Source organism: Macaca nemestrina, chromosome 6 (assembly GCF_043159975.1).
Source record: "Macaca nemestrina isolate mMacNem1 chromosome 6, mMacNem.hap1, whole genome shotgun sequence".
NCBI classification, from domain to species: domain Eukaryota; kingdom Metazoa; phylum Chordata; class Mammalia; order Primates; family Cercopithecidae; genus Macaca; species Macaca nemestrina.
In genome coordinates, this window is record NC_092130.1 from 37,644,727 (window position 1) to 37,672,176 (window position 27,450).

The 27,450-nt window shown below is 42.4% G+C and overlaps 1 protein-coding gene across 13 annotated transcripts in view; it reads right to left on the reverse strand.

Annotated features, from left to right (window-relative positions):
- Positions 1 to 27,450, reverse strand: part of LOC105466962 (Rho GTPase activating protein 26) — a 907,509-nt gene that overhangs the window by 457,016 nt on the left and 423,043 nt on the right. For 3 of the 13 annotated variants that reach the window (XR_011624172.1, XR_011624170.1, XR_011624167.1), the window contains exon 1: positions 4,386 to 4,914. The exons of 2 other annotated variants lie outside the window; for them this stretch is intronic. Coding sequence is in view for 5 of the 11 variants with exons in the window: in XM_011716194.3 (XP_011714496.1) it covers positions 4,386 to 4,539 (154 nt within the window). In the remaining 6 variants the exon portion in view is untranslated. Of the gene's footprint in view, positions 1 to 4,385; positions 4,917 to 27,450 lie in introns of those variants that run through there. 8 more of the 13 variants (XM_071097777.1, XM_071097778.1, XR_011624171.1 and 5 more) reach the window with 7 other exon arrangements.

Consider the following 27,450-nt stretch of genomic DNA (forward strand, 5'->3'; position numbering starts at 1 on the left):
TGGTCAAAATCCAAAACACAGACAAAACCAAGTGCTGAGCAGAATGTAGAGCAACAGGAACTCTCATTCATTGGTGGTGATAATGTAAAACAATACAATCAGTGGAAGCCAGTTTGACAGTTTCTTAAAAAAACTAAACATACTATTAATATTACTATATAATCTAGCAATTATACTACTTGGTATTTACCTAAATGAGCTAAAAACTTATTTCCACATATAAACTGCATGCAAATGTTTATATCAGCTTTATTCATAATTGATAAAACTTGGAAATGATCAAAATGTCCTTCAATAGATGAAAGGATAAACTATGGCACATCTAGACAACAGAATATTATTCAGCAATAAAAAGAAATGAGCTACCCAGACATAAGAAGACATGAATAACCTTGAGTACACACTGCTAAGTGAAAAAAAAGCCAATCTGCAAAGGCCACATACTGTTTAATTCCAACTGGATAACATTCTGGAAAAGGTAAAACTAGAGAGACAGTAAAAAGATTCGTGGTTGCCAGGGGTTAGTGGGGAGGGAGGGACGAACAGGTGGAGCACATAGGATTTTTAGGGTGGTGAAACTATTCCGTATGATACTATGATAGTGGTTATATGTCATTATACATTTGTCAAAATCCACAGAATGTACAACACGAATAGTGAGCCCTAATGTAAATTATGGACTTTAGTTAATAATGTTATATTGATATTGGTTCATCAACTGTAACAACTGTACCATGCTAATGCAGGATGTTAGAAATAGGGGTAACTGGAAGGAACAGGTATGAGGCGCTCTGTGGGAACTTTCTACACTTTCCACTCAATTTTTCTGTGAATTTAAAACTGCTCTAACAAAAAAAAAATCCACTAATGATTTTAAGTGCAGGGAAGGAGGGTTTAAGCCAAAGTCAATGAGTTGAGAACTACAGACTGGATGCAAATTTATTCACTCCAACTAAGAACACAGAATGGAGTAAAATGAAGGGATTTTTTTCAGCCAATGTTATATAAAAACTACAAAACTTTGTTTGAATTTAATTTACTGCCATTTATGCTTGTATGAGTAATATTCAAACTGTCAATTACCACCATTTACAAATAATTAGGAAATGCCTTTGATTTTCTTTATTCACAAGGTACTGAAACAAAGCAAAAGATCTGGGGAAAATATTTTGCTACCCAACTCCACATCCATTTGTTCCATTGGGATTTTCTGAGTAACATAATTACTCCTAAACAAAGCAGGTTGGCATCAAACATCCTTTGAGAGTTTATGCCATTCAAGCAGCGCTTATGTATTGCAAAATGCCTATCCTTAATTCTAACAAGTACAAAAGGGTGACAGGCTTTCAACCATGTAACTCAATGCTGACCTTTTTACTCTTGCTTTAAAAGGCAAAGAGGATGAACCACTTACTTACCTTACTGAATCACACCAAGAACAGGTTTTTGGCCTCTCTGTTCAATGCTGTATTACTCAGTGAAAAGACAATCACTGATAATCATTCAGGGCTACCCCCAAAAGAAACTTTGCTGCTTTACAAAGTCAAGACATATTCAGTCACCCTTATCTGTCCCTCTAGCCCACATGGGTTCTTCAAAGCCTGTGACGGAGAAAGAATTACAAAACTTCAGAGGATAATACAACATCTTAGCTGGCCTTTGCTACCCAGGGCTTGGAGTCTAAAAAACAACTCGCAATATTTTCACTTAATCAAGCACCTGCTGCATGTTTCTCCTTTACGGGATCTAGATCTATAAAGAATTTGCATCCCCATTGCCAGCATCTCATTCATAAAGTGGAAGTAATAGTAACAATGATCTACCTGAACTTTGGCAATCCCTAGAGGACAGTTTTACTGCCTGTGATTAACACTCAAAAGCAAGCTAAATCCAAAGAGCTGCAAATACTAGTTATAAAATAACTGTAAAATAAAATAAATATGGCTATAAAATAAAGCCACAAAAGTTCAGAGCTATAAGAGAACACAGATTATCTAAACCCAGTGTTTATATAATTATGTATTTATGTTTAAGTTGTACTGGAAAAACACTTCTGTTTATAAACATAATAAACATGACTGAAGAAAAATAATACACTAACATTAATATAGTAGTACACAATATAGCAAGCATCTCATGATACCAGAATGTCTGAAATCCAGGACACAATGGTTGACTCCACCCTCTATTTCAAGAGGTCACCTGACCTGATCAAGTAGTTAGTAGTGGTAGAATACATTAATAGAGCTGGATGTAGAGAGAACAGAACACCTAGTTCCCCATCAGTCTTTCCCCCAGATTACAGGGCTGATCCATTCCATTAGACAGCTTAAATAACCCTTCAACTCTATCACTGCAATGTTCCTTCCTACCAAAGAATTCTTGCCCTCAAAAAAATAGTAGTAGGAAAACTGCCAGTCACCCAAAGGCACCCTCCTCAGATTCAATGCCAAAATAGAAAACACAAGACCAAATCCTAGGGCTTGGTGCAAAAGGTTCCATTCCGGGCAAGTGAGATGGGGCAGAAATAAGAGCTCTGCATTGGCAGGGACTCCATCACTGGCTCAAACCAGGTGGATTCAAAAGCTCTAGTCCTGCTGCTAGAGCTGTGTGACTCAGAGGAAGTGTTTTCCCCAGTCTCTGTTTTCTCATTTGCAAAATGAATCTAAGCACATGAGATAATTATAGGTGAAGAGTGCCTGGAATGAAGTACACCTCTGTAAGCACAGGGGTAGCAAAATATTCACTGCTACACCCTTAGTGCCCAGTGCAGTGCCCACTGCAGTGCCCACTGCAGTACCCAATACACCACAAGCACACCAAAAGTTTGCTGAGTGAAGCAGAGAACCCAATAAAGCCAGCCTGAGGTTCAATCAAAATTCCTGGGCCCAACCTGTGAGTGGGCCCCCAACTTACTCCAAACCAGGGACCCACGTCCCCTAAACCAAGAATGGCCTTGATCATTGACAAAGGAAGAGTCTGTTCATATGTTTCAGGTAAGGCACAGCCTGAGAATCCGCCTCTAAGAAGCCTCATCACATCACAGTCCTGTGTTCATTTTATCCCAAAAGATAGGCACTCTGAGCTGCCCTGGCATTCCATTGTCTCTCTCTTCATTTTTAGAAGCAACAAGCTGACAAAATGACATCTCAGGCATCTGACTTTTGTAAGTGCCCTTTAAAGAGGCTTGGGAACAATTCTCATAGCTAGGACTCTACTCTGCTAAGGCAACCTTTCTTAGCTGAAAGGTATCACCTACTAACAAATCCATCACAGAAAAAGATAAAGTAAGAGAGTCAGAGACAATTCCACTATCTGCCTTCATGTGGTTCCTAAACTAAAAGATGAACTGAGTTATTTTTAAATGGGGAGACTGAAAAGGCACCAAAAACGTTCTCACAATCCAAAGCACTCATCCCTAGAGCACGCTTATTTGGCCAGAAAAAGAAACTCTTTGGCTCTGCAAAAGTGCAGCAGAATGCAAAATTGCATCTCTCCCCTTGTACCAAAAGGAAAAAACGCAAAAATGGTTTTACAAAAGGTCCAAGAATGTTCGAAATACGTTTAAACTTCTTTCTGAGGACTATGGACATTCCTTCTCAGACCTTTACGTTTTCAAGGATAATGGGAGAGGTAAAAGGGAGAGCTTGGGAGCAGGAGAGGGAGAGAGTTGGGATATGCACATTCTATTTTTAAACCCTCGCCCACAGTTTAGAGTAAAGGAACACTCTGATTCTCTACTCCCACCCCTATCACCTTCTGCTAAACACAAGAATCAGAACCTGCGCACGTACTGATTCTAGATTTAGAGATTACTGGCTGCCAATACTCCAAGGAGTCGCAAGCTAAAACCAAGCATTCCACCCAGGGAACCCGGCGGCCTGACTGGGCTGGAGCTGCGTACAGGGAGCGAAGCAGTCACAACCCGCCTTTTCCCAAGGGGAGGCAGCGCCCCCTCGGCAGGGCACGCTCCATTCTCACGGTTGGGCACCCAAGGCTGAGCAACTCTGCCCCTAAGGGAGCTGGAGCTGTGGACACGATGGGATCTGCCCGCAGGCTGCGGCGCGCTGGGCACTCTGGCCCCACTCCTGGGGACACCTGCGTGCCGCGCACGCCCACCCGCGGTGCCCCAGAGCACCACCCGCGCTCGGTCACCTCCCGACCATCCCCGAACGCAAAAAGGCGGAGCGACGGGTCTCTCTCTTCATCTGATGGTTGCGGGTTCGCCCGCTTTACGTATCCTTCCTGCCTCGGAGGCGTCGACACCGGTCCCCCAGTGTACCGGGAGCAGAAACCCGGCGGATGCGCGGGCAACCCGGGCTGAGCGCCACCTCCCAGTCCCTCCCGCCCCGGGACCGCGTCCCCGCGAGGTTCGGGACACTCACTCTTGAGCGCTGTTATGAGTGACTTCCCGTCCTTGATGAGCTCCTTGATGAATTTGTTGGTCTTGTCCAGCTCTGCTTCGTGCGACTTGAGCGTCTCTCGGAAGTGCGGGCTATCGAGGCAGCAGTCGCTGAACTCGAGAGCTGGGAGCCCCATAGTGCCCGCGGCGCCCAGCCGCGGGGGCGCGCCTCCCCCGGGACCCGGGCCGCCCGCTCCCCAGAGCACGCACGCGGCAGGACCCCGACCGGCTCCTCCGACGGCCGCCGGCTCCACAGGTGTGGCGCTAGCTCGCTCCCCGCGCGGTGACCGCCGGCACGCAAGACTGCCGAACCGAGCCCGGAGCCGGCCGAGGGGCTGCTGCTCCCGGCGCGGGCAACGGAGTGGTTCGCGAGCAGGAAACGCAGCGCCGACCCGCAGCGGCGCCTGGAAGCGAGCGAGCGGGCCAGCGAGTGCAGACGCCGCCTCCCCGCCTCCTTCGCTAGCTAGCTCTCGGCAGCCTCGAGCGCCCTCTCACAGCAGCCTCGGCCGCCCCGCCGGCGTCTGGGCCGCTCGAACCTGCTAGCGATGACTTAATCCCCGCCGGGCCAATCAGCGCACCCTCCCCTGCCCGACCCTCGGGCCGCCCGGGGACGCCCGGCCCTTCCGCGGTCTTGATCCAATCAAAGGGGCCTGGAGGCAGGGTCTGCGGCTGGGGGCGTGGCCCTCGCCAACGCCTAGGTCCGCAGCGCAAACTCCGCCTCCTATTGCCCGCCCGGCGTTGCAGACCCCGAAACCCAGGGGTGAGCGTTGCTGTGCACCCGCTCCAGCACCCTTGCCTGCCTGCTCCGGCCCGAATCCGAGCCGCGCATGGGGAGTCTGCTGGTCCTGGGGGCCGAGGAGCCTCGATGTGCCAAGCATGAAAAACCTGGGAACTAGGGCTGCAGTTCACCACAACATGCCCTGCACTGCTGGGCAACCGATTTTACACTAAAAATGCAGCCCCCTGCCCCGGGAGAATCCCGAGCGACCAAACGCTCCTCTTCCAGTCAGGCAGAAAAAAATGTTATTTGCATCTTAAAATTACCAGCTCTTGCCTGCAGTCTTCCCGCCCCCTACGGTCCGTCTCCCTCACGGCCACTCCTGCTCAGAACCCGCCCACGGCTCCCCTCAGCCGAAGGGGCTCACATCCTTACTAGAATTTCAGCCGCCTGTTATTTTCCTGCTCTGCATCTAGCACAATTTTACATAATTCCGTCCACTGCCTGTCATCCTTCGCTACACGGTAAGCCCCACGAGGGCACGTGCCCCTGCAATTTTATTGTCCGCTGTTGCATCCTGGCACCTAGCACAGTGGCTGGCATTTAATAACAGATATTGAGCGCTTCCTATGTGCTATGTGTGCTATGGTGATTGATAAGTGTTTGTGGAATAAATGAATGATCCTTTCCCAGAGCCATCTCCACCTCCCACGCCCAGTGCATTGCCCTGTAGTCCCTCTGTTCGACCGCAGGACTCAATTCTGGCATCTCATTCGTTGCACTTGTCAGGCTGGGTCCCACAGGGTGTCTAGTGCTGAATTGTGAACTCCTGGAGGATAGGGACTATCCTTGAATAAATTATCTCTATGTCTTGGAATCAGCAGCCCTCCTTCAGCTACGTAGGGGCTTCATGTTTGTTTGGGTTGGTTTGTTTTTTAAATAGGTCTGCTATGTGCAGGCACTAGCCTAGATGATAACAATACAAAGATGAATAACAGAATGAATTTAGCTGGTGGTGGTATTAAGAGAGATGGAAGCGAACAAGCGATAACCATGCCTTGTGATAGAATGGAAGGCCTGGGTGCTTGGGAACATGGATTTTTCACTCAGGAGGGGTCAGAGGTGTCCCATCTATATTAAGAAAGCAATTGATGTATTAAATTCATAAATGGAGCATGGTGGTTCACACCTGTAATTCATCGTTTTTGGAGGCCAGGTGAGAGGGTTGCTTGGGGTCAAGAGTTCAAGACCAGCTTGGGCAACATAGCAAGACCCATCCCCCCCGACCATCTCTATAAAAATATTATAAAATAAATAAATGTATAAATGAATGAATGTGATCTGTTTAATAAGTATATCTACAAATTTAGACTTGATAGCAGGTCCAGACAGCTATCTGATAGATAATTACAACCAAAAATCATTGTTCTTCACTTGCCAACGATCAGAAAGATCTAGAATGGAAACCCTATGAAACTAAATCTGTTTAAGGCTTTATCTTGAGCCCCTAAAGGTAGGTGTTCTGGTTATCTATTAATACAGAACAAATAACACCAAAAGTTAATGGTTTAAGACAACAGTAATCATTTTATTTTCTCTCACAATCTCTGTGGGTTAGGAATTTGGGGAAGCTGAAACCACTGGGTGGTTTTGGCTTGAGGTCTCTCATGTGATTGCAGTTGGATGGTGACAGGAGCTGGAGGAGTCGATGGTTAGCTGGGCATCTCCCACTTTTCAGGTAGACTCAGGGTTTCTCCATATGGCCTTTCTCTGTGGCCCAGTTTAGGCTTCCTCATATGTGTGTGAACATATACAGCTCACAAGGGGAAAGCTGCATCACCTTTTATGACCTAGCCTTGTGAGGTGGGAGGCCTGCAGAACTTGTTTTCCAATCACAACCCCACTGATCAGACCAGGATTCAGTCAAAACAGGATTCACTGAAGCAGCCAGCAGAAACCAGCAGGCAAGGAAGAAAGACACTTTTAGTTGCCCTCACTGCTCATTAGCATGGAGACACTCCCACCATTGCCATGACAGTTTACAAATGCCATTGCAACCGGCCATGGCAATGGCCGGGAAGTTACCTTATATGGTTCTGGAAACTCGCTGCCTCCTTTCTAGAAAGTTCTAAGTAACTCACCTCTTAATTAGCATATAATTAAAAGTAGGTATAGGTACAGCTGCCAACAGCCCTGTACACTGCCCACCCTGAGCATACTCCCTATGGGATAGCCCTGTTCCACAAGAAGCAGCACTGATTCAATGAAAGTTGCTTTCTCTTACCACTGGCTTGCCCTTACATTCTTTTCTGGGCAAAGTCAAGAAGCCTCCTGGGCTAAGCTGCAATTTGGGGGCTTGCCTGCCCTGAATCACTTGGAAGTCACATACTTCTACCACTTTCATTAGCTACAAGCAACTCATAAGCCCACCCAGATTCAAAGGGAAGGAGATTAGACTGTACCTCTAGATGGGGGAATGATAAGAATGGGAGATATTATCGTAGCTATTTCTGAAAAATATAATCTGCCACAGTGGGTCTAGCATAAATAGTAACATTCAATACATGTTAAATGAATGAAATAAAATGTGATCCACAATTATTTGTTTTATCCCATTGAGGAATAGTAGGTGAATGTGTATAAAATAATATATATGTATAATAATAACAACAATAATATATTAGCTATCATTTGTTAAGCTCTCAGTTTATGCCAGGCACTATGGTAAATTATTTACATGCATTTATAGCTGTCGTAGTGGTACACGCCTTTAATCCCAGCTACTCAGGAAGCTGAGACACAAGAATTGCTTGAGCCTGGGAGGCAGAGTTTGCAGTGAGCTGAGGTCGTGCCACTGCACTCCAGCCTGGGCGACAGAGCAAGACTCCGTCTCAAAAAACAGACAAAAAAAATTATTTACATGCATGTAATCCCTACAGGGTGAGACTGGCACTATGATAGTTCCCATTTTTTCAGATAAGAAATTGAGGCCTAGAGTTGTAACCTGAACCAGCTTACCCAGATAATATTAATAATTCTGTGTGGCACAAACATGTAACTTAATATGCCCATTCACAGACAAATATGTAAATATGTGAATAATGTGTAAATTTCTCATAAATTTAATCTGGAATTTCCACATAAGACCTCCCACACTTTCAGCAGTATTACTACAAAGAGAGAATCAGAAACAGCAGTACAGGCTGGGTGTGGTGGCCCAAGCCTGTAATCCCAGCACTTTTGGGAGGCCGAGGCAGGCAAATTACTTGAGGTCAGGAGTTCGAGACCAGCCTGGCCAACATGTTGAAACCCCATCTCTACTAAAAATACAAAAAAAAAATTAGCCGGGCTTGGTGGTGAATGCCTGTAGTCCCAGCTACTTGGGAGGCCGAGACTGGAGAATCACTTGAACTTGGGAGGCTGAGGTTGCTGTCAGCCGAGATCGCGCCACTGCACTCCAGCCTGGGCGACAGAGTGAGACTCTGTCTCAAAAAAAAAAAAAAAAAGAAGAAGAATGCAGCAGTACAGAAACTGGCACATGGAGGGCACAGTTGTCTTTCTCCTCCCAGAAAATCAGCTCATGAGGGTAGAGATTTTGTGTTATTCAATGCAGCAACCCCAGCTTAGAACAGCAACTGGAATTTCAAAGGTGCTGAACATCAATGGGAGGGACACATGTTTAATAAGAAAGAAACAGGACTCATGTGACAACATCAGTTATGACCATGCACATAAATAGAAGAGAACAGTTAAGCTGCAGAAATCACTTTCATATGAAATAGAGAAACAATTTAGGCAACATTTGGCCTAAATCCTTTGGAAGAATGTCTGAATTCCTTAAAATTAGCAATTAGTTCAAACAATTCTGCTTTCAGTATCAGTATACTTTAAACCTCAATGGTCCAATGGTCCAAATAACTTTATACCTGTCATGCAATTACCTCCCGTTTGTAGAAACTTTACCACTGGCAAAGCACTCCCATGTACATTGTCTCTGAGCCCATATAATCAGAAGTGGGCATGGACCAGTCACACATTGGTTCCTGAACATCAGTTTGAGAACAGATCTGATCCATGATGAAGCATTCATGGGTCCTTATGTAACTGAAAAGTTCAGGGATAGATCCAGCTTCAAGGAAGCCTCTGGGGATCTAGAAGATGATAACAGCACAGGTTTCTCTCTCCATCCCTCAAGCTGACCTTTGTCTGTGGTGGCTTCAGTCTCAGTGACTATCTCAGCTTCTCCAAATTACACCCAGCAATATCAGCAGGAAGACAGTTTTCTAAGAATTCCAATAGAAATGACAAGACTGGAGTCAAGGATGAAACAGCCCCACTCCAAAAACATAACGTATTGGGGAGAAGTTGTTCCACCAAAGGACAAGCACAGTGCATTTAACAGGAAAAACAGAGATCGCTGCTGCAGAGGCAGAAGCAATAATGTATAGTACATTTGACCTGTCCCCAACTCCCTCACAGTGAATGCGCCTCCTGCCGCATTTCCCATGGTCCCATAATTCTAGTTAGCACTTACTCATGCTTTTTTATGGTTGATACCATATTTTGTGCTGCACAGTGACTTCTCCTTTTTATTATTACTAGATGAAATACCAGTTTTCCTATTTTAAAATAACAATTTAGGGTTGATGTAAATATTCTATATCTCAGTTATGGTGGTGGTTACACAGGCATTGCATTTGTCAAAACTCATGGGTGCATTTTATTGTGTGTAAATTATACCTCATTAAAGGTTGATTTTAAAAAATAATGATGATGGGCCGGGTGTGGCCTATCCCATGCTTATAATCCCAGCACTTTGGGATGCCAAGGCAGGTGGATCACGAGGTCAGGAGATCGAAACTATCCTGGCTAACATGGTGAAAACCGGTCTCTACTAAAAACACAAAAAATTAGCCAGGCTTGGTGACACGCACCTGTAATCCCAGCTACTCGGGAGGCTGAGGCAGGAGAATCGCTTGAACCTGGGAGGCGGAGGTTGCAGTGAGCCAAGATCGCACCACTGCACTCCAGCCTGGGTGACAAAGTGAGACTCTGTCTCAAAAATAATAATAATAAAATAATGATGGCAGTGATGCTGATATTTATTAAACTTTTGTTGTGTAACAGGATCTGTGCTAAGCACTCTATTACATTTCCTTATTTAATGTTTACTACAATCCTGAGAATTAGATGCTGCTACCATCCCCATTTTACAGATAAGGAAACTAAAGCTTAGAGAAGTAAGATGCCTAATGTAGTTACTGATAGAGCTCGGCTTAGAATTCAAATCTATCTGGCTTAAATAACTACATCCATATAAAATGTCTATAGAAATACATTTTATATGTCTAAAAACATTGTTAAATAATAATAGTCAAACACCTAAAAATTGGATGAGATCACATATGAATGACGGAGGAGCGATCTCATTATGAGCTGTATGTGATTTTCCAGGTTTTTTTGCTGGTATGTCCCAAATATGTCAATAATTATACAAGCCTCTAATCTGCTTTAGCTTTAAATCACAGGCCCTACAATTTCTGTAGAAGCAATTGATTGAAACAGACATAAAATCCTCAATTTCCTTAAAGAAAAAAGAAAAATCTATCCTCAGAAAGTCACTGGCTCATAGTTCCTTAAGGGAGGTAGCAGCACCTATTTAACTTTCTTTGGCTCAAGAAATTAGTGAAATTCCTGACGTTTGTTCTACACAAGTTTTACATGTTAGCAACACTTTTATTTTCACTTTTCATGATTTATTTCATGCTTGCCACTTTTCTACCTAATATTTACTCTTTTCCTTACTCATTTATTGAAAGTGCTTATATAACATTTACTATATACCGGATGCAGTTCTAATCACTTTGAAAGTATTAACTCAATTAATACTTAGCAACCCTATTGTTATCTTATCTCTCTTTATAGGGGAGGAAAGTGAAATGAATCACCTGTAACTAACCAGTGGCAGAGCTGAGATTCTCAAAAGGCAGTCTAGCTCCAGACTTAGGTTACGTTTCTAGCAGAACCCCAATGTGCCCAACTAAAGAATTTAATTTCAGGCCGGGCGCAGTGGCTCAAGCCTGTAATCCCAGCACTTTGGGAGGCCGAGATGGGCGGATCACGAGGTCAGGAGATCAAGACCATCCTGGCTAACACGGTGAAACACCGTCTCTACTAAAAAAAATACAAAAAACTAGCCGGGCGAGGTGGCGCGCGCCTGTAGTCCCAGCTACTCGGGAGGCTGAGGCAGGAGAATGGCGTAAACCCGGGAGGCGGAGCTTGCAGTGAGCTGAGATCCGGCCACTGCACTCCAGCCTGAGCGACAGAGCGAGACTCCGTCTCAAAAAAAAAAAAAAAAGAATTTAATTTCTTAGGTTTTCACACAGCTGGTGGTGGCTATGTGCCACTTTTCTGACCACTGAGATATACTTGGAAGTCTATTGGCTGGGGCTTTGGAAAGGTTTGTGTGTTGTTGTTGTTGTTTTTTAATAAAGAGACAACTACTGACACACACCTTCTGCTTACTTCCCTTCCCTATTCTTTTTGCCTTGAATGTGGATGCAATGCACGGAGCAGCAGCAGCCATCTTACAGTCATGAGGATGAATACCACATGCTAAGGATGGCTGGATGGGAAAATAGAGGGAGCCAGGTACCTTGGTGACACCCACGAGCCACAACACCCATCTCCAGAGTACCTACCTCCTGACTACTCATCACATAGAGAAGGAAAAAGCAACCTATTTCTTTAAGCTACATTAATGGGGTTTCCTGTTACTCAAAGCCAAACACTACTCTAGTTGATATAATACATTAATTATAAAACCTATTGCTTCACCTCCTCTTGGATTTTGAGGAGCCGCATTAATCCATGGTCCTTAGGTTTTAGAAAACCATAGTTTTAAGGATGATTTCTTAAACATTTAAAGATGATATCTGCATTTACAGGGTAGGAATATGTATTAAATGAGGAAAAGTATTTAAGAAAAAGGACAATGTATTGATAAAAATAAACTGTTCAAAAGCTAATATAAAACCAGAAAACTATCAAAGACAATTTCAACTGAGACCCAGAATTATCTGGGTCAATAAAAATAATTGGCCTATTCTTCTATAATTGTTCGTGCTAAAATGACCAAATAAATTAGTTCACTTCAATAACCTAAACTAAAACATTCCTATGTACCTTGCTGTCTTTCTTGCCTCCAAATCTTATACATGAGTATATGCTTTAAATCGACAATACCATATTATAGATCCTGAGAAATCCTGTGTTAAGTAATCCTGTGAGATTTTGCTTAACCAAGTATTTCTCGTATTTCTTTGAGCACAGAATCCTGTTTTTCCCCCAAACATTACATCCCATGCATAGTGTTCTATAAAATACATTCAGGAGGGCGTGGTAGCTCACACCTGTAATCCCAGCACTTCGGGAGGCTGCGGCAGGCGGATCACTTGAGGTCAGGAGTTCAAGATCAGCCTGGCTAACATAGTGAAATCCTGGCTCTATTAAAAATATAAAATTAGCTGGGTGTGGTGGTGCGTGCCTGTAATCCCAGCTACTCAGGAGGCTGAGGCAGGAGAATCGCTTGAACCTGGGAGGCGGAGGTTGCAGTGAGCTGGAATCATGCCACTGCACTCCAGTCTGGGTGACAGAATGAGACTCTGTCTCCAAAAAAAAAAAAAAAAAAAAAAAAAAAATGCGTTCAGGAAATAAACACTAACATAGACTACAGGAATAAGGACATACAAGATAAAGCAATAATTTCTAGTCTTTTGTCATTTTAGTTATTGCAAAATAGGTAGTCTGTCATGAAGCATTAGCAAACTTTCTAAAGCAAGTGGGAACTGTCACTTCCCAACTTCAAATCCTTATTGATGGATGAGCTTTTCATCCATGGGAATTCACATTTCTTTAGATGGCTCTGGTTTTGAGATGATGCTATGGTTTTTAGTGAGTGCATATGTTTGTTGAAGGTGGCTTAGTGCCAGTGAAGAGGGCAATATTTCAATAGATAAAGTATTCTGATCTTCTTTTCTTCTATGGAGAAGCCAGGATGAAAAATCAATGCTAAAACGGATTATCCTCCATCTAAACACAGGGCAAATGGGATGCAATGTCTGTTGAGGGAGAGTGAATATTGGCAGATTTCTTTACTTCCCTGTTTTCCTTCGTATTTCTTTCCTTGAATTTCCCATCACTGTATTTCTATTTTTGACTTTAAAAAGCTAGTAGCTGTGGACTGGGCGCAGTGGCTCACGCCTGTAATCCCAGCACTTTGGGAGGCCGAGGCGGGCGGATCACGAGGTCAGCAGATCGAGACCATCCTGCCTAACACGGTGAAACACCGTCTCTACTAAACATACAAAAAAATTAGCTGGGCATGGTGGTGGGCACCTGTAGTCCCAGCTACTTGGGAGGCTGAGGCAGGAGAATGGCGTGAACCTGGGAGGCAGAGCTTACAGTGAGCCAAGATCGTGCCACTGCGCTCCAGCCTGGGCGACAGAGTGAGATTCAGTCTCAAAAAAAAGCTACTAGCTGTTACATTCTCAAACTAAAGCATTCTATCACTATAAAAACTAAACATTTTTAAAGATTGTTTTGCCTGAAAAGTAACAATGTGAACTACTCAACTACTCCTGTGCTTCCCAAAGCTGGTCTGATGATACAGGCCGGTCTATAATGTCTTCTTTGATCCATAATGAAATGAGAAAAGCAATGACCATGTAAAGTTTTTCATGAAGTTTAACATATTCCATTTTAAAGAGCGCTTTTTGAGATTATATTCTTCCTACAAATTCGGCATTAACATACTTTTTTGTATTAACATACTCCTTTTATAAATAAAATGATGAGTGAAAATAGTAGCTGTGTTTTAAAAAAATACCCACTGGGGCCAGGCAGGTGGCTCACGCCTGTAATCCCAGCACTTTGGGAAACTGAGGTGGGCAGATCACCTGAGGTCAGGAGTTCGAGACCAGACCCGTGTCTACTAAAAATACAAAAAAAAAAATTAGTGCGTGGTCGCAGGTGCCTGTAATCCCAGCTACTCTGGAAGCTGAGACTGGAATATTGCTTAAACCCGGGAAGCAGAGGTTTCAGTGAGCCAAGATCATGCCATTGCACTCCAGCCTGGGTGATGGAGCAAGACTCCATCTCAAACAAAAAAAACAAACAAACCCCACTGGCAAAATTAATATTTGGAAGTTCTATGTCCCTCCAACTTTGTTTGTTGTTTATTTTTTATTCCAAAGTTTAGAAACCGCTTCTTAAGCCCAAGGCAGTCCTGTGTCTAGTTTGCCGTGTTCCCTGTGACTTGCAGAGTGCCTAGCAATAGTAAGCAATCAGTATAGTTGGTCAGCAAACTTTTTCTATAACAAACTTTTAGGCTTTGTAGGCCATACAGTCTTGATTGCACCTACTCAACTCTGCTATTGAGGCAGAAAACCAGCCAAAAACAGTGCATAAAGGAATCAGTGTGGTAGCTATATTCCAGCAAAATTTATAGACGCTGAAATTTGGATTTCATATAATTCTTATGTCACAGAATAGTCTTTTTTTCCCCACCATTTTAAAATGTGATAATCATTCTTAGTTCATGGACCATACGAAAACAGATGGTAGGCTGGAATTGGCCTGTAGGCTGTAGTTTGCCCATCACTGGGCCAAATGAAAGAAAGGAGTGAGCAAGTACAGAGAAAGACCAGAAATCCAGAAATTTCAAACACGTAGGTACCAATTCTTCTTGGTACTGAGTGCCCGTGACCTGAGGAAAGCCAATTTAAGGTACCAGCATAGCCTGGTTTTCCAGCTATAAATTAGGGAAAGCAATTCAAATCTATTTCTTCAGGTTATTGTTGATGAGAGGTATTATAAATGACGGTGAGGAAACATGTTGCAACTAAGAAGGACCAAATAATATAACCATGACTATAAAAGAAAAAAAACTAGTAGATGTACTTACTAAACTAATTTAAAAGTTTCACTTTTCTGTTTCAAAAAAAAAAAAAGAGAAAAACAGGAGTCCCACTGATTACTGTAGAATTATCTTTGAAATGGGCTATTCATGGAATTACAGAACCAAGGAGCTTTAGGGCTAAGAGAGATCATGAAAAACTTCCAGTTTGATCACATTGTTTTAAAGGCAGGGGAAAATACCAGGGAAAAAAGATAGTTCCCCAAGGTCACTTATTTAGAGAATGAGAATAATCTAATAAGATAAACATCTTCTGAAGACTGAATAGGAAATAAAGTCATGTAATAAAAAGATCATGGGGCTTTGAACCCTGGGTTCAACTACTGCCTTCTACAGTTAATGTTTTTGAATTTCAAGCAAGTTACTTAATTGAGTCTCAATATCTTCATCTGTAAATCAAGGACAATAATATTTTACAGAGTTATAGTTAAGAACAAGTGAAGTAATGTACACAGTAAATTATTAGGCATACAATTTAAATGCTTAATAAATGAGGATTTATATTACATGAACTTTTCAAATCTCAAAATTTACCACAGCTGCTAAAAAAAATTGAAATTATAGTTTCTAAACTGAGCTAAGAAATGAAACCCACATATTTGATGTTCTTACAAAACTAATTTCATCTGTATTCATTGAAATACTTCTTGAATTTCTATTTATATATTTCTGGAAGACAATATAGTGCTGTTTTTAAACTGGAAACCACAAACTAACACACTTTCATTGCAGGATGAAATTTGATTGCATTAAAGCTGATTTGTCACTGAAATACCCCAAAGCTCGTTCATTGTGGAGGAATCCTAGACCCTGTAATCTTTTATTTCGGTTTCTTATCTGACAATAATTTAGTAAATAAAATAAATGTAGTACTTAAAATACATAGTTTCTGCAGATCATATTGGGCCAAAAAAATACATTAAATGCCCTCATATTGTTACTTTCAAAGTAATGCTAAGAGCAAAATCTTAAACATCACAGACATAGGTTTTAACAACAGCTCTGCCACTTCATGGCTGTGTGACCTTGGACAATTTACTTAGTCTCTCTAAGCCTCAGTTTTTTTGAGTGTGAAATGTGGTTAATAATAATAGTATCTACCTCATGGGGCTGTGTGATGATGAGAGGATAGGATGCACATAAAATGCTTTACTTAGACCAGTGTCTGCAATATAGTAAGTATTCAAAAAAAATGTTAGCAAAATTAAATAACATCATATTGTTGGGAAAGGAACTTTGACAAATTCCATTTTCACAATCTTTTGTTTCTTCTGGTGGGTGTTAGATAAAACTTGAAAAGAACTGATTTTCAGAGTAATATTATAAATTATAAATAGTTGCTCATGTGAAGATAGAATTGGAGGCAGATTTCTTCCATTGTTCTATTAAGCGAGGAGGAAACCAATAACCTTGAGGGTTTCTAGGAACTGGGAACACAGGCTTAATTCAGGATTCTAAAAAAGGAACAGATGAGCTGGTTACTTTGGAGACAGCAGAATCTAGACCTTCAGAGATACTTCCCTGCCCTCCCAATTGAAAGTAATTCCCTGTTACTTCACTAAAATATAAGTTCCCTGTTGGCAAAGCTCATGTTGGGTCTATCTGCTTCATGGCTATATCATCAGCTTCTAGAACAGTGCCTGCACGTTGCAAATTCCCAGCAACTACACAGCAAATGAATAAATGAGTGATTTTATGAATGGACAACGCTGGTATATGCTCAGTGCTTCAAATTCTCCTTAGAACTGTAAACAAAAGGTGAACTGATCTTATAGCGGTCATAAGAGGAAAAGAGAAATATGAACTCATAACCACACAGGCCCAGTACTGAAGTCTTGGACCACATGGACTCAGAGTTTCTAGGGGAAGGAACAAAGGGAATATATGGCAGTTGGGTAACCCCAGGCCAAAAAGAATAAAGAAAAAACATCTTTACAGACACATAGATGTGGAAGTACACCATCCACTGAGACCTGGGGTAAATGGGAACTTGGTGGGTTGTTTCTTCCTTCAGGCATAACAATCTTTCTTCACTTGGCCTCTGGGTCTCCACCCACTCACTTTCTCTTGGGTCTCCTTCTATCTCACTGATCCCTCTTGCTCAGTTTCCTTTTCTGATTCTTCCTCATTTTCCCAATCTCTGAATGTTAGAATACTCCAGGCCAGTTCTCAAATCTCTATCCAAACACACCTCCTAGGTGACCCCAACTTTCAATACTCCATAGCTTTGAACACCGTCAGCACACTAATAACTTCCAACATCTAGCCCAGCTTTGACCTCGCTCCCGAACTCAAACAGGTGTACACAATTGACTGCTCAACACTCTACTTGTATATCTGAATAGGCATCTCAAATTTAAAGAGAGACCAGAATTAACATCTCTCCCTCTCACCTCTGAAATCTGGATTTTTCTCCCCAAACCCCACTAAATCCATCCTTGTAGTTGTTCAAGACAAAATCTTAGAGCCACCCTTTTCCCCCCTCACAATTCATACCCAGTCATCAGCAAATCTTTTTGACTGAGTCTCCGACAGACACCTATTGCCTGACTACTTTTCCACCTATTCTGCTACCACCCTGGTTCAAGCCACCAAACATTCTTTACCTGGATTATTGCGACAGCCTCCATCTTTTACCTGGATAATTGCAACTGATCTTTAGATTTCTGCCCCCGCCACTCCCTGTGGTCAAGTCCAGGCAACTGGCTGTGATCCTTTAGAGTGAACATAGAAGATAGCATATCACTCCTCTGATCACAACCCTCCAGTGGTTTCCATCTTACCAGAGTAAAAACAAAACCATGATCTGACCCACAGATACTCTTCTCAGCTCGTGTCCTGCCCTTCTCCTTCTGCCCACTCTGCCCCAGCTACCTGGCCTTCTTGATACTCTTCAAATAAGGCATACCTATTCTCTTCCCTCAAGCCTTCACACTTGCTGTTTTCTCTGCCTATAATTCTTTTTTCATAGATATTAACATGACATTCTTTTTCTTCCTTCAAGTCTCTATTGCAATATCATCTTTTCAGATAGGCTTCCCCTACCTTCCCCATCCAAAATAGCACACACACACACACACACACACACACACACACACCCCATTACCCTGTTTTATTTTTCACCACAATCCTTATCATGGTTGTTGGTGATGTATACTTTTTGCGTGATTTATGGTTATTTTCTTCACAATAGAATGAAAACCCCATGACAGCAGGGTAAGAGAGTGGGAGTGTGCTCTTTTAGACAGAAAAGTCCTTTGTTCAGTGCTATATCCCCTGGGCCTAGAACAGTGCCTCACACATAACAAGTACTCAAAAAATGTATTGAATGAATTAATGAATAATTTTGTTTTGGTGAAATATTCTGTGTATTCCAATAGGGAAATGTAAAGTCAATAACCATTTGCTGAATGCCTTCTGCAGGGTGAATACTGTGCTTGTTCATTTCATACTCAAAATGCAGTACAAAGACTAGTTGACATTCCATATGGATTTAAAATTAATTTAGAAAATATTAGTTTGACAATTCCAGATAAGGCTTAGAAAAACTGACTATAATAAATGGTTTAAACTAGAGAAATAGGATCTTATTTTTTTGTTATTCATTCTTCTGATCCATTGTGTCAAACTAGCATGTATTTTAGGTTCTGTAGTATTTGGTTTTGGCCTCTAGAATTAATCCTGTGGCCCAGAAAATGCAAATTAGATTACCTCCAAGTTTCTGCTGGCCACCTTCCATCTCAAGCTTAGATAACAATCTCCTTTAGCTTTTAGTATTTTAGGGAGTTTCTTTGTCACATGAAGAGAGCTATGAAGACCAAGAGGAGAGGCAGACCTATAATTATGAGAAGAATCATAAGCACTTAAGAAGAAACATAGATCTACAATGATAACTATTCTTTCACTCCCCAGACATTTACTGAAATCTTACTATGCTTCAGGTGCTGGACTAGGCACTGGGGAACCAAGGATGAACGAGACATGCCCACACCTTCAAGGAACTCACAAGGGAGTCTGAGTGACAGCCAGAGGACCTGAACTTCAGAGTGCAATGAGAGAGGATGCCCAGTGTGCTATGGGAGCCAATGCAAGGGCACTCAGCTCAGCCTGAAGAGTGCCAACAAGGCCTCCTAGAGGAACTGCACCTCAACTAAAGCTTGGAGTGAAGTATATTCCAGACAGAGGGTAGAGCATGCACAAAGCCACAGTGGTATGAATCTGTGTAAGGTGTGCAGAAAACTACAGACATTCGAGGCAGGTCACTCTAGAGGTAAAGCTGGAAGTGGAGCAGAGGGCAGGATACAGGGAACTTTATTTAGCATATTAAAGAGTGTAATAGGCAATGGAGAGCCACTGAAGCAGGGGAATGTGATTGATACATGGATATGCTTGGAGGGAATGAGACCAGCGTTTAAATAAAAGGTGACACAGGTCTGAATTAGGGAAGGAGGAGTGAAGATGGGGGATAAGAGGACAGACTTAGAAATACTGAGTCAAAAATCAGTGGGATTTGATGTTAGGGAGACTAGAGGGAGGAGGCAAGGACAATCCTGAAGTTTTGAACCTGGAGGGTATTACCAAGTATTAATACAAGTACAGATAGAATCAGGAAGGAAGAGGATTTCATTTTTAGGTATGTTAAACTTGAATCACTAGGGAGAAGCATTCTATTTATCCATTCAAGAACATTCAAGAACTACCTATAAAGGAACTCTACATGAATTTCCAAGTGTGAATTTGGAGGGAGAATCTAGACTTCAGAGAGTTGGGTATCATTGGCACACAGACATTCAGGAGTTAACCTATGAGGATGGTTGGCCCAGTACCTGGGACAAAGGAGGCTCTCAGTGGGTGCCTGTTGAAAAGAGTAAAGGAAGAGTTACTCTGCAAGAGTATATAAAAAGAGAAGAGCTGGAAACCAAAGATGAAACTCCAGAAACACAATGCTTCAGGGGTGGGTAAGGGAGGCAGAAAGGAAGTGGTCAGAAAGGTGGTGTCATGGGGATAAAGTGAGATAGGCATAGGAGCCAAGGACACCACCACACTTCGTCAGGTATCATAAGGGCTTGTAAAATTCTGAGCCTTCTCCCATGTTAACATTTCTTCATGAATTAATCCTAAATTGAAAGTTAAGGCCAGGTGCGGTAGCTCATACCTGTAATCCCAGCACTTTGGAGGGCCAGGGCAAGCAGATTACTTAAACCCAGGAGTTTGAGACCAGCCTGGGCAACATGGTGAAGCCCTGTCTCTACAAAAAAATACAAAAATTAGCCAGGCATGGTGGAATGTGCCTGTAGTACCAGCTACTCAGGAGACTGAGGTGGGAGGATCACCTGAGCCCAGGGAGGTCAAGGCTGCATGAGCCATGATTACATTACTTCTCTCCAGCCTGGGTGACACAGTGAGACCCTATCTCAAAATAAAAATAAAAAATAAAAAAAAAGGCCAGGTGCGGTGGCTCATGCCTGTAATCCCAGCACTTTGGGAGGCTGAGGCGGGTGAATCACGAGGTCAGGAGTTGGAGACTAGCCTAGCCAATATGGTGAAACCCCATCTCTACTAAAAATACAAAAATTAGCCAGGCGTGGTGGCACACACCTGTAGTCCCAGCTGCTCAGGAGGCTGAGGCAGGAGAATCGCTTGAACCCAGGAGGCCGAGGTTGCAGTGAGCCAAGATCATGCCACTGCACTCCAGCCTGGGCAACAGAGCAAGACTCTGTCATAAATACATAAATAAGTAAGAGTTAAGTAGGTCTCTAGATGGAAAATATAAACATTTCTTTTTTCTAGAGCTTTTTAATCTTCTAATTCAAGGGTTATTTGAGCAATAGCTGCATTTCTAGTTACCAATTTTAATTCCAAGTTTATGCTGTTATGCATTTTTGTTTAAAATAATTTTGGATACTTTTTTTCCTCATTTATGATGATTATTTTCTATTCTTGGTGTTAACTCCCTAAAGCTAATTTAAACCAGAGCATGCAGCTTTGTCAGTGTAAAAACAACTGAATGTCTAAGATTGGGTTATAACATTTAGAATTACATTCATGTACTGATGAGAGAGATTGTGGCTTCTGGTCAATTCTATGTGAGTGTGATGATTACTGGCTGCAAACATCTATTTTTCATTTGTTTTAATTTGATTTGTTTTTGCTTACCATACCCAATTCTGATATAAACAGTACCAAGTTTTTCTTGAAGAACCACTTCTCTCTGATTCCTAGTCCAAGTGAGTTTGGTAAAGCTGAGTCCACTGGGCTTCAGGCGAGGGCATGCAGCCCAGAGATGACCAACGAAACACTGCAAACCCGTGGGCCCAGCGACTGGCTCAGGAATGAGCTTAGGACCCACTCAGAAGAAATGAGATAGAATTCTTGGACTTGTTAGAACAACCAGGCCAAAAGTACTCTTAGTTGAACTTGAAGCTGCATGGATATACACCTGGAGCTGATGTGGACCACTGGGCATCATGGGGAAAGACTCAGAATGAAGCGAACACAGAGGAAAGGTGAACTGAGAGATGAAGAAAAAGAGACCAAGTACTGAAGACATTCTTTGAGATCCTGTCTCTGACCATCTCTAAAGCTAGCATATTGCCATACTCCTCAAATATGTGAGCCATACTATAAATACCCTTTTTAAGGTTTGGTCCATTTTTTTTTTTTATATATAGCTTTTCCACTACTTGCAACCAGTAAGTCCAGGTGATAGACATCATTTGATCTCTGTTTTCTCTGCCTCATCTACCAACAGGGACTCAAGTGTCCAAGTTCATGCTTCTTCCCAGCTAGCCTATTGTGCCTTCCACACTGTGCTCAACATTTTCAGGTCAGCCCCTTGTTACTTTCTGTATCAGGCCCACTCTCCACTACTTTGTGATCTGTGTCAGTGCTCGGTTCCTAAGCTCAATTCACTGAACTCACAGCCTAAACTGTGGACCTCACTGCTTCCCATGGACACTTCCTGTTTATTATATTCACCTAGAACAGGCTCTTTCTCCTTTGCCAATCTGTTTGTTTTAGTAAGTAGAGGCAGGACTGGCTGGAAGCCACTTCTGTCCCTAGGCTTAGAAAGCCCAGTGCTAAATTGTTGGGCCTGGCTGCCACCCAGCAGCACCAGTACATTCTGTTCAAGCTCAAGCTCTCGGTCCCGAATGTTGTACTTGCTGCTGCTTTTCCTCCCTGCCTCCCAGGACAGGTTTAGCCTGATGTTATTCCCAATTCTGTCATCTCTATTGTTGCCATGCCACCCAGGACCTTTGTTATTTCCCCTGCAGGGATCTTGGGAATTTCTGTGAAATCATACCTTAGTGGTCTAGAGCAATCTAGCTTCCAAACACGATTTCACAACCACCACAGTGATATCCTCCCTTCTCAAATAAGATTGTTTCTCCTTTCCCTGCCTCTGGACAGGCATGATAAGTCATTCATATCTGCCAAGAGAGAAAAATAGCTATCTTCAAAATTATATAAGAGGAGAAGAATTTTTCCTTCAGCTTTCCCTGAAACACACAGAAATAACAGAGGGACAGAAGCTTCTCTGAGTAAAGGTGATGACTTGATCTCCTTCCTCTGCTTTCATTATCTTTCTCTCATTCAATCAGTATAAATGGAGTAGACTTTTATGTTCTTCTCAAGCCCTGAATTGAATTGTAACCATTATTGATTCAACCAATATTTACTTGATCATCTATTACATGCTAGGCACTGTGCTAGATAATGGGTTCACAGAAGTAAATAAGACAGACATGATCCCTGCTTCATTTAGATTAGAATCTAGTGAGGGTGGAGAAAAAGCAGCAAATATGTAAATAAATAAATGAGCAAAATTTCTGACAGTTAGATATGCTATCAAGAAAATACAAGGAGAGGCCGGGCACAGTGGCTCACGCCTGTAATCCCAGCACTTTGGGAGGCTGAGGTGGGTGGATGACCTGAGGTGAGGAGTTCAAGACCAGCCTGGCCAACATGGTGAAACCCCATCTCTACTAAAAATACAAAAATTAACCAGGCATAGTGGTGGGTGCCTGTAATTCCAGCTAATCAGGAGGCTGAGGCAGGAGAATCACTTGAACCCGGGAGGCGGAGGTTGTGGTGAACTGTGATCATGCCTCTGCACTCCAGCCTGGACAACAGGGTGAGACTCTGTCTCAAAAAAAAAAAAAAAAAGGAAAAGAAAAGAAAATACAAGGAGATAATGTGTTTCTGAGTAAGGGTACTATTTTAGATACAGTGATCAGAGAAGACTATTCTGAAGAGGTAATATTTGAGATAAAACCCAATGAAGAGAATATACAAACCACATGGAGACCCGCCCAGAAGAACATTCCAGGAGGCAGCACATGCAAAGGTCCTGAGCCTGAAGCTGGCTTGATATGTTAGAGTAGGAATTGGTAAAATATAGCTCAAGAAATAACAGAGGGACCTGGCCTGCGCTTTTTTTTTCCTTTTCTTTTTCTTTTTTTCTTTTTTTGGACAGCCCACAGCTAAGAATGATTTTTACACTTCTAAATGGATGAAAAACAAAACAATTTGTGACGTGTGAAAATTATGTGAAATTCAAATTTCAGTGACCATAAAGAATATTTTTATTGGAATATAACCATACTCATTCATTTGTTTATTTTCCATGGCTGGTTTTCATGCCTCATTGGCAGAGTTGAGTGGTTGCAAAAGAGACCATGTGGCCTGTAAAGCCTGAAATATTTACTATCTAGCCCTTTGCAGAAAAAGTGTACAGACTCCTGTGTTAGGGGAACAGGAAGAAATATCTTCCCAAGCTTGAGAGAACCCTAAGTTCCTTGAATTCCTCAGGAATTCTTGAATTCTTTTGCCTATAAATAACAGAAAATCAGTGTCCAGTTGACTTAAATAGTGTGAAGGATTAAAATAGCCATAAAGTGATAATTTTCCCATCAAGAGGTAAACGATGTCCTCTCCCCTTGAATCTCAATGGACTTTGTGACTGCTTTGACCCATAGAATATGACAGAAGTGATGCTGTGCCAGTCCAGGCTCTGGCCTTAAGAGACTGGAGGCTTGTACTTCCTGTCTCTTGGAATGCTCTCTCTGGAAGCCCCTCACCCTGGGGAGGAAGTCTGAGTACCTTGAGATGGCCATGTTGAAGAGGTCATGTGTGTGTGTTAAAGGTCCTAGCTGAGCCTACACTTCCAGCCAGCACTGCCAAGGTGCCAAATATGTGAACTCTAAAGACCAGCCCATCAGCCAACTGAATACCACTAAGGAACCTCAGTCAATGATACATGGAATAGAAGAATTACCTAAATAAGTCCTTCCTGGCTTCCTGCCCTACAAAATTGTGAAATTTAATAATATGGATGCTGTTTTAAGCCACTCCATGTTGTGGTAACTGTTTTATAGCAATAGAAAACCAGAAGAAACAACACAGAAATCCTATTATCTCACATAATAAGAAACTCAGAGTACAGCAAGGGCCATCTAGAATACTGCTTTTATTTATGCATATTGCTACTGCTTTTATATAATGTCCTTGGCGCTACTTTTCGTGGTTGTTTTAATTGTTAGACCGATAGCAAGATGACTTTAGTAGTCCTGGGAGTCACATTCAAACCTGACAATGTCCAGAGAGAGAAGACTATTTTTAAGAAAGAGAAAATGTAGGCTAATCAAGATCTACCTTGGAATTGGGAATTGGGTCACCTCCCCTGAGTCACTGGGGAAGGGATGGACACCTGATTATAATTTAGGTTCTATTAGAAAGGAAGTAGGTGAGTGGATATTGGGTCAACAATGCACTTGTCCAAAGTATCTTTCTTTCCGCCATCATTCATTAATTCATCTATTCATTCATCCAGAATAGTTTACATTTAATCATATGAATATGCTTTTTGTAACTCAAAAGTAGTCAAATAACCATAATTTCAAAAGGTTAAGCAATGTTTATCAAGCCCGTATGACAGTGGGAGGTATGGAGCTAGATGTTAGGACTATTAACACCTAATTTAATAGCAATTAAAGGTGCTAAGTTCAAGAAAGGGAAAGAACAGGACCAGCTATATAATCTGCAGAACCCAGTGAAAAATGAAAATGGAGGACCCCTGGTTCAAAAAGCATTAAGAATTTCAGGATGGTGACAGCAGAGCATTAAACCAAGCATAGAGTCCTTCTAAGTACAGAATGACTCTACAGGTTGTATGTCCGTGAATCTGGCTCTGGGAAAGACCAGATGACCACAGAGAGAACAGGAAGGGCCCTAGTTTAGATTGAGTTGGGGGAAGAGGGTGTTAGGAAGGCCTCTCTGCGGAGGTAATATTTAGGCAAGGACCTGAAGGGTGGATAGGAATACCCAGGTAAAGAGTGGAGGAATGTAGCTTCCTAGAAGAATAGCACTCTCCCTTCTTCTCCATCCTCCAGGTTGGTTAAGAGACTTAGCATTAGCCTGTCTTTATCAGCTGTGATGAAACAAGACAAAGGTAACAGATCCTTTTCCTGTTTGTGCCAGCTCAGGCCTATTTCCCAACCCTTTTTTGTATTCCAGATCTTGGTACTTGAGTACCCTACCCATATAATCTGATCCTCCCCCTTTAATACTGTAGATAGTCAGGACCACCCTAGAGGGGTCCCAGCCTTGCTCCTTGCTCAATGCTTAATATGCTCAAGGCTCAATATGCTCAACGGCAGATGCTTTCTAGGAAACAGCCTAACCTGCATGATCCACTTGGTGCAGGCTTGTCACAAACAGGGAAAGACCTCTCCCTGTCCTCACATTCCCTCAAACCCCAAACCATGAAATCAGCTAACACAAATTGGACCTCAAAAAATGTTATCAACAAACCCAAACCTTTCCCCTAAAATTATTGCATTCATCCATTTTGCATTGCTATAAAGGAATACCCAAGACTGTGTACTTTATAAAGAAAAGTTTATTTGGCTCATGGTTCTGCAGGCTGTACAAAAAGCATGGCATCAGCATTTGTTTCTGGTCAGGACTTTAGGAAGATTTTACTCATGGAGGAAGGTGAAAGGAGAGAAGATGAGTCATATGGTGAGAGAGGAAGCAGGCGAGATGGAGGAGAGGTGCCAGGCTTTTTAAACAACCAGCTCTCACATGAACTTATGGAGTGAGAACTCACTCATTACGGCGAGGAGGGCACCAAGCCATTCATGAGGGATTTGCCTCCGTGACCCAAACACTTCCCACTAGGCCCTACCTCCAACATTGGGGGATCACATTTCAACATGAGATTTGGAGGGGACAAATATTCAAACTGTATCATATCTTATCCCATTTTTAATTCTGCAATGTTCTTTTCCTATATCAGATCCTATGGAAATTTGATGACGTAGTGGGCCTCCAAGTTGGTTGTAAGCAGAATCAGACGAGAGGCTTATTAAAAATACAGATGCCGCAGCCCTATGCCAAACCTAGCTTCTCTATTTTTAACAAGCTCCACAGGTAATTCTGATGCACTGCCAAGCCTCTGAACCACTGCTTTAGCAGACTAGACGGAATAAGGAAAATTCCCATTTGGCTGGTGGGGGTCAGAACATTTCCTTTCTGCCACTACCTGTGGCTCCTGGGCAAACCACTTTAATTCAGTTCCTCAGTTGTCCCTTTAAGTAAAGTGATGATTCCTCCATGACATCTCTGCCCTAGAAGCTTGCTGTAGTATGAAAGTACTGATACCTTCCCATGATCTAATCCCACTTCGGGTGGCCGTGCCTCAGTTTCCTTGAGGAACTACCTGCCCCTCTCCCACCGTAGGAAGGCTTTGTAGGACTGTCAGTCAAGGTGCTCTGCTGCCCCCTGGCTGCCCCCTGGGCCCAAGACCCAGTTTGGCCAACCAGATTTTCTCTCCCAGGAAATTAAATACTGAGAGAGCTGAAGCAGAGACAAAATAAATGAAGTTGATTCATCTGGTGTGGGTGACCCCAAAAATCTGTTAGTTTCTGCTTCCTAAGCTGTTGCCCTGGTTCCTGTGCTTTCAGAAACCTGGTTTTGCAGCCTTTCCCTCAGATCTGTAAGCAACCCTGATAACCTTGTAATAAATTGTTTCTTTTGCTTAAGTGAGCCAGAGTTAGTTCTGTTGCTTACCACCAAAGAATTCTAACTGATTCTCACAATCAAAATCTTTGATAGAGTGTTGTATATAATAATGATGTCATAGCTTCCATTCTTATAAAGCCATTGTGAATGATTCTCTTGTAGCTAAAGTGACCATTCTATAGAAGGTCAAAAGTTTGTTTTAATAATGACATCTTTGTTCCAGTAATTCCAGACAGTGAAAATTTCTCAATAGGATAAGAGGTTATTCACTGTCCTGCTGAAATATCTTAAGTAGAAACAGGCCTTGGGTAAATACTCTTCCTCTAAACA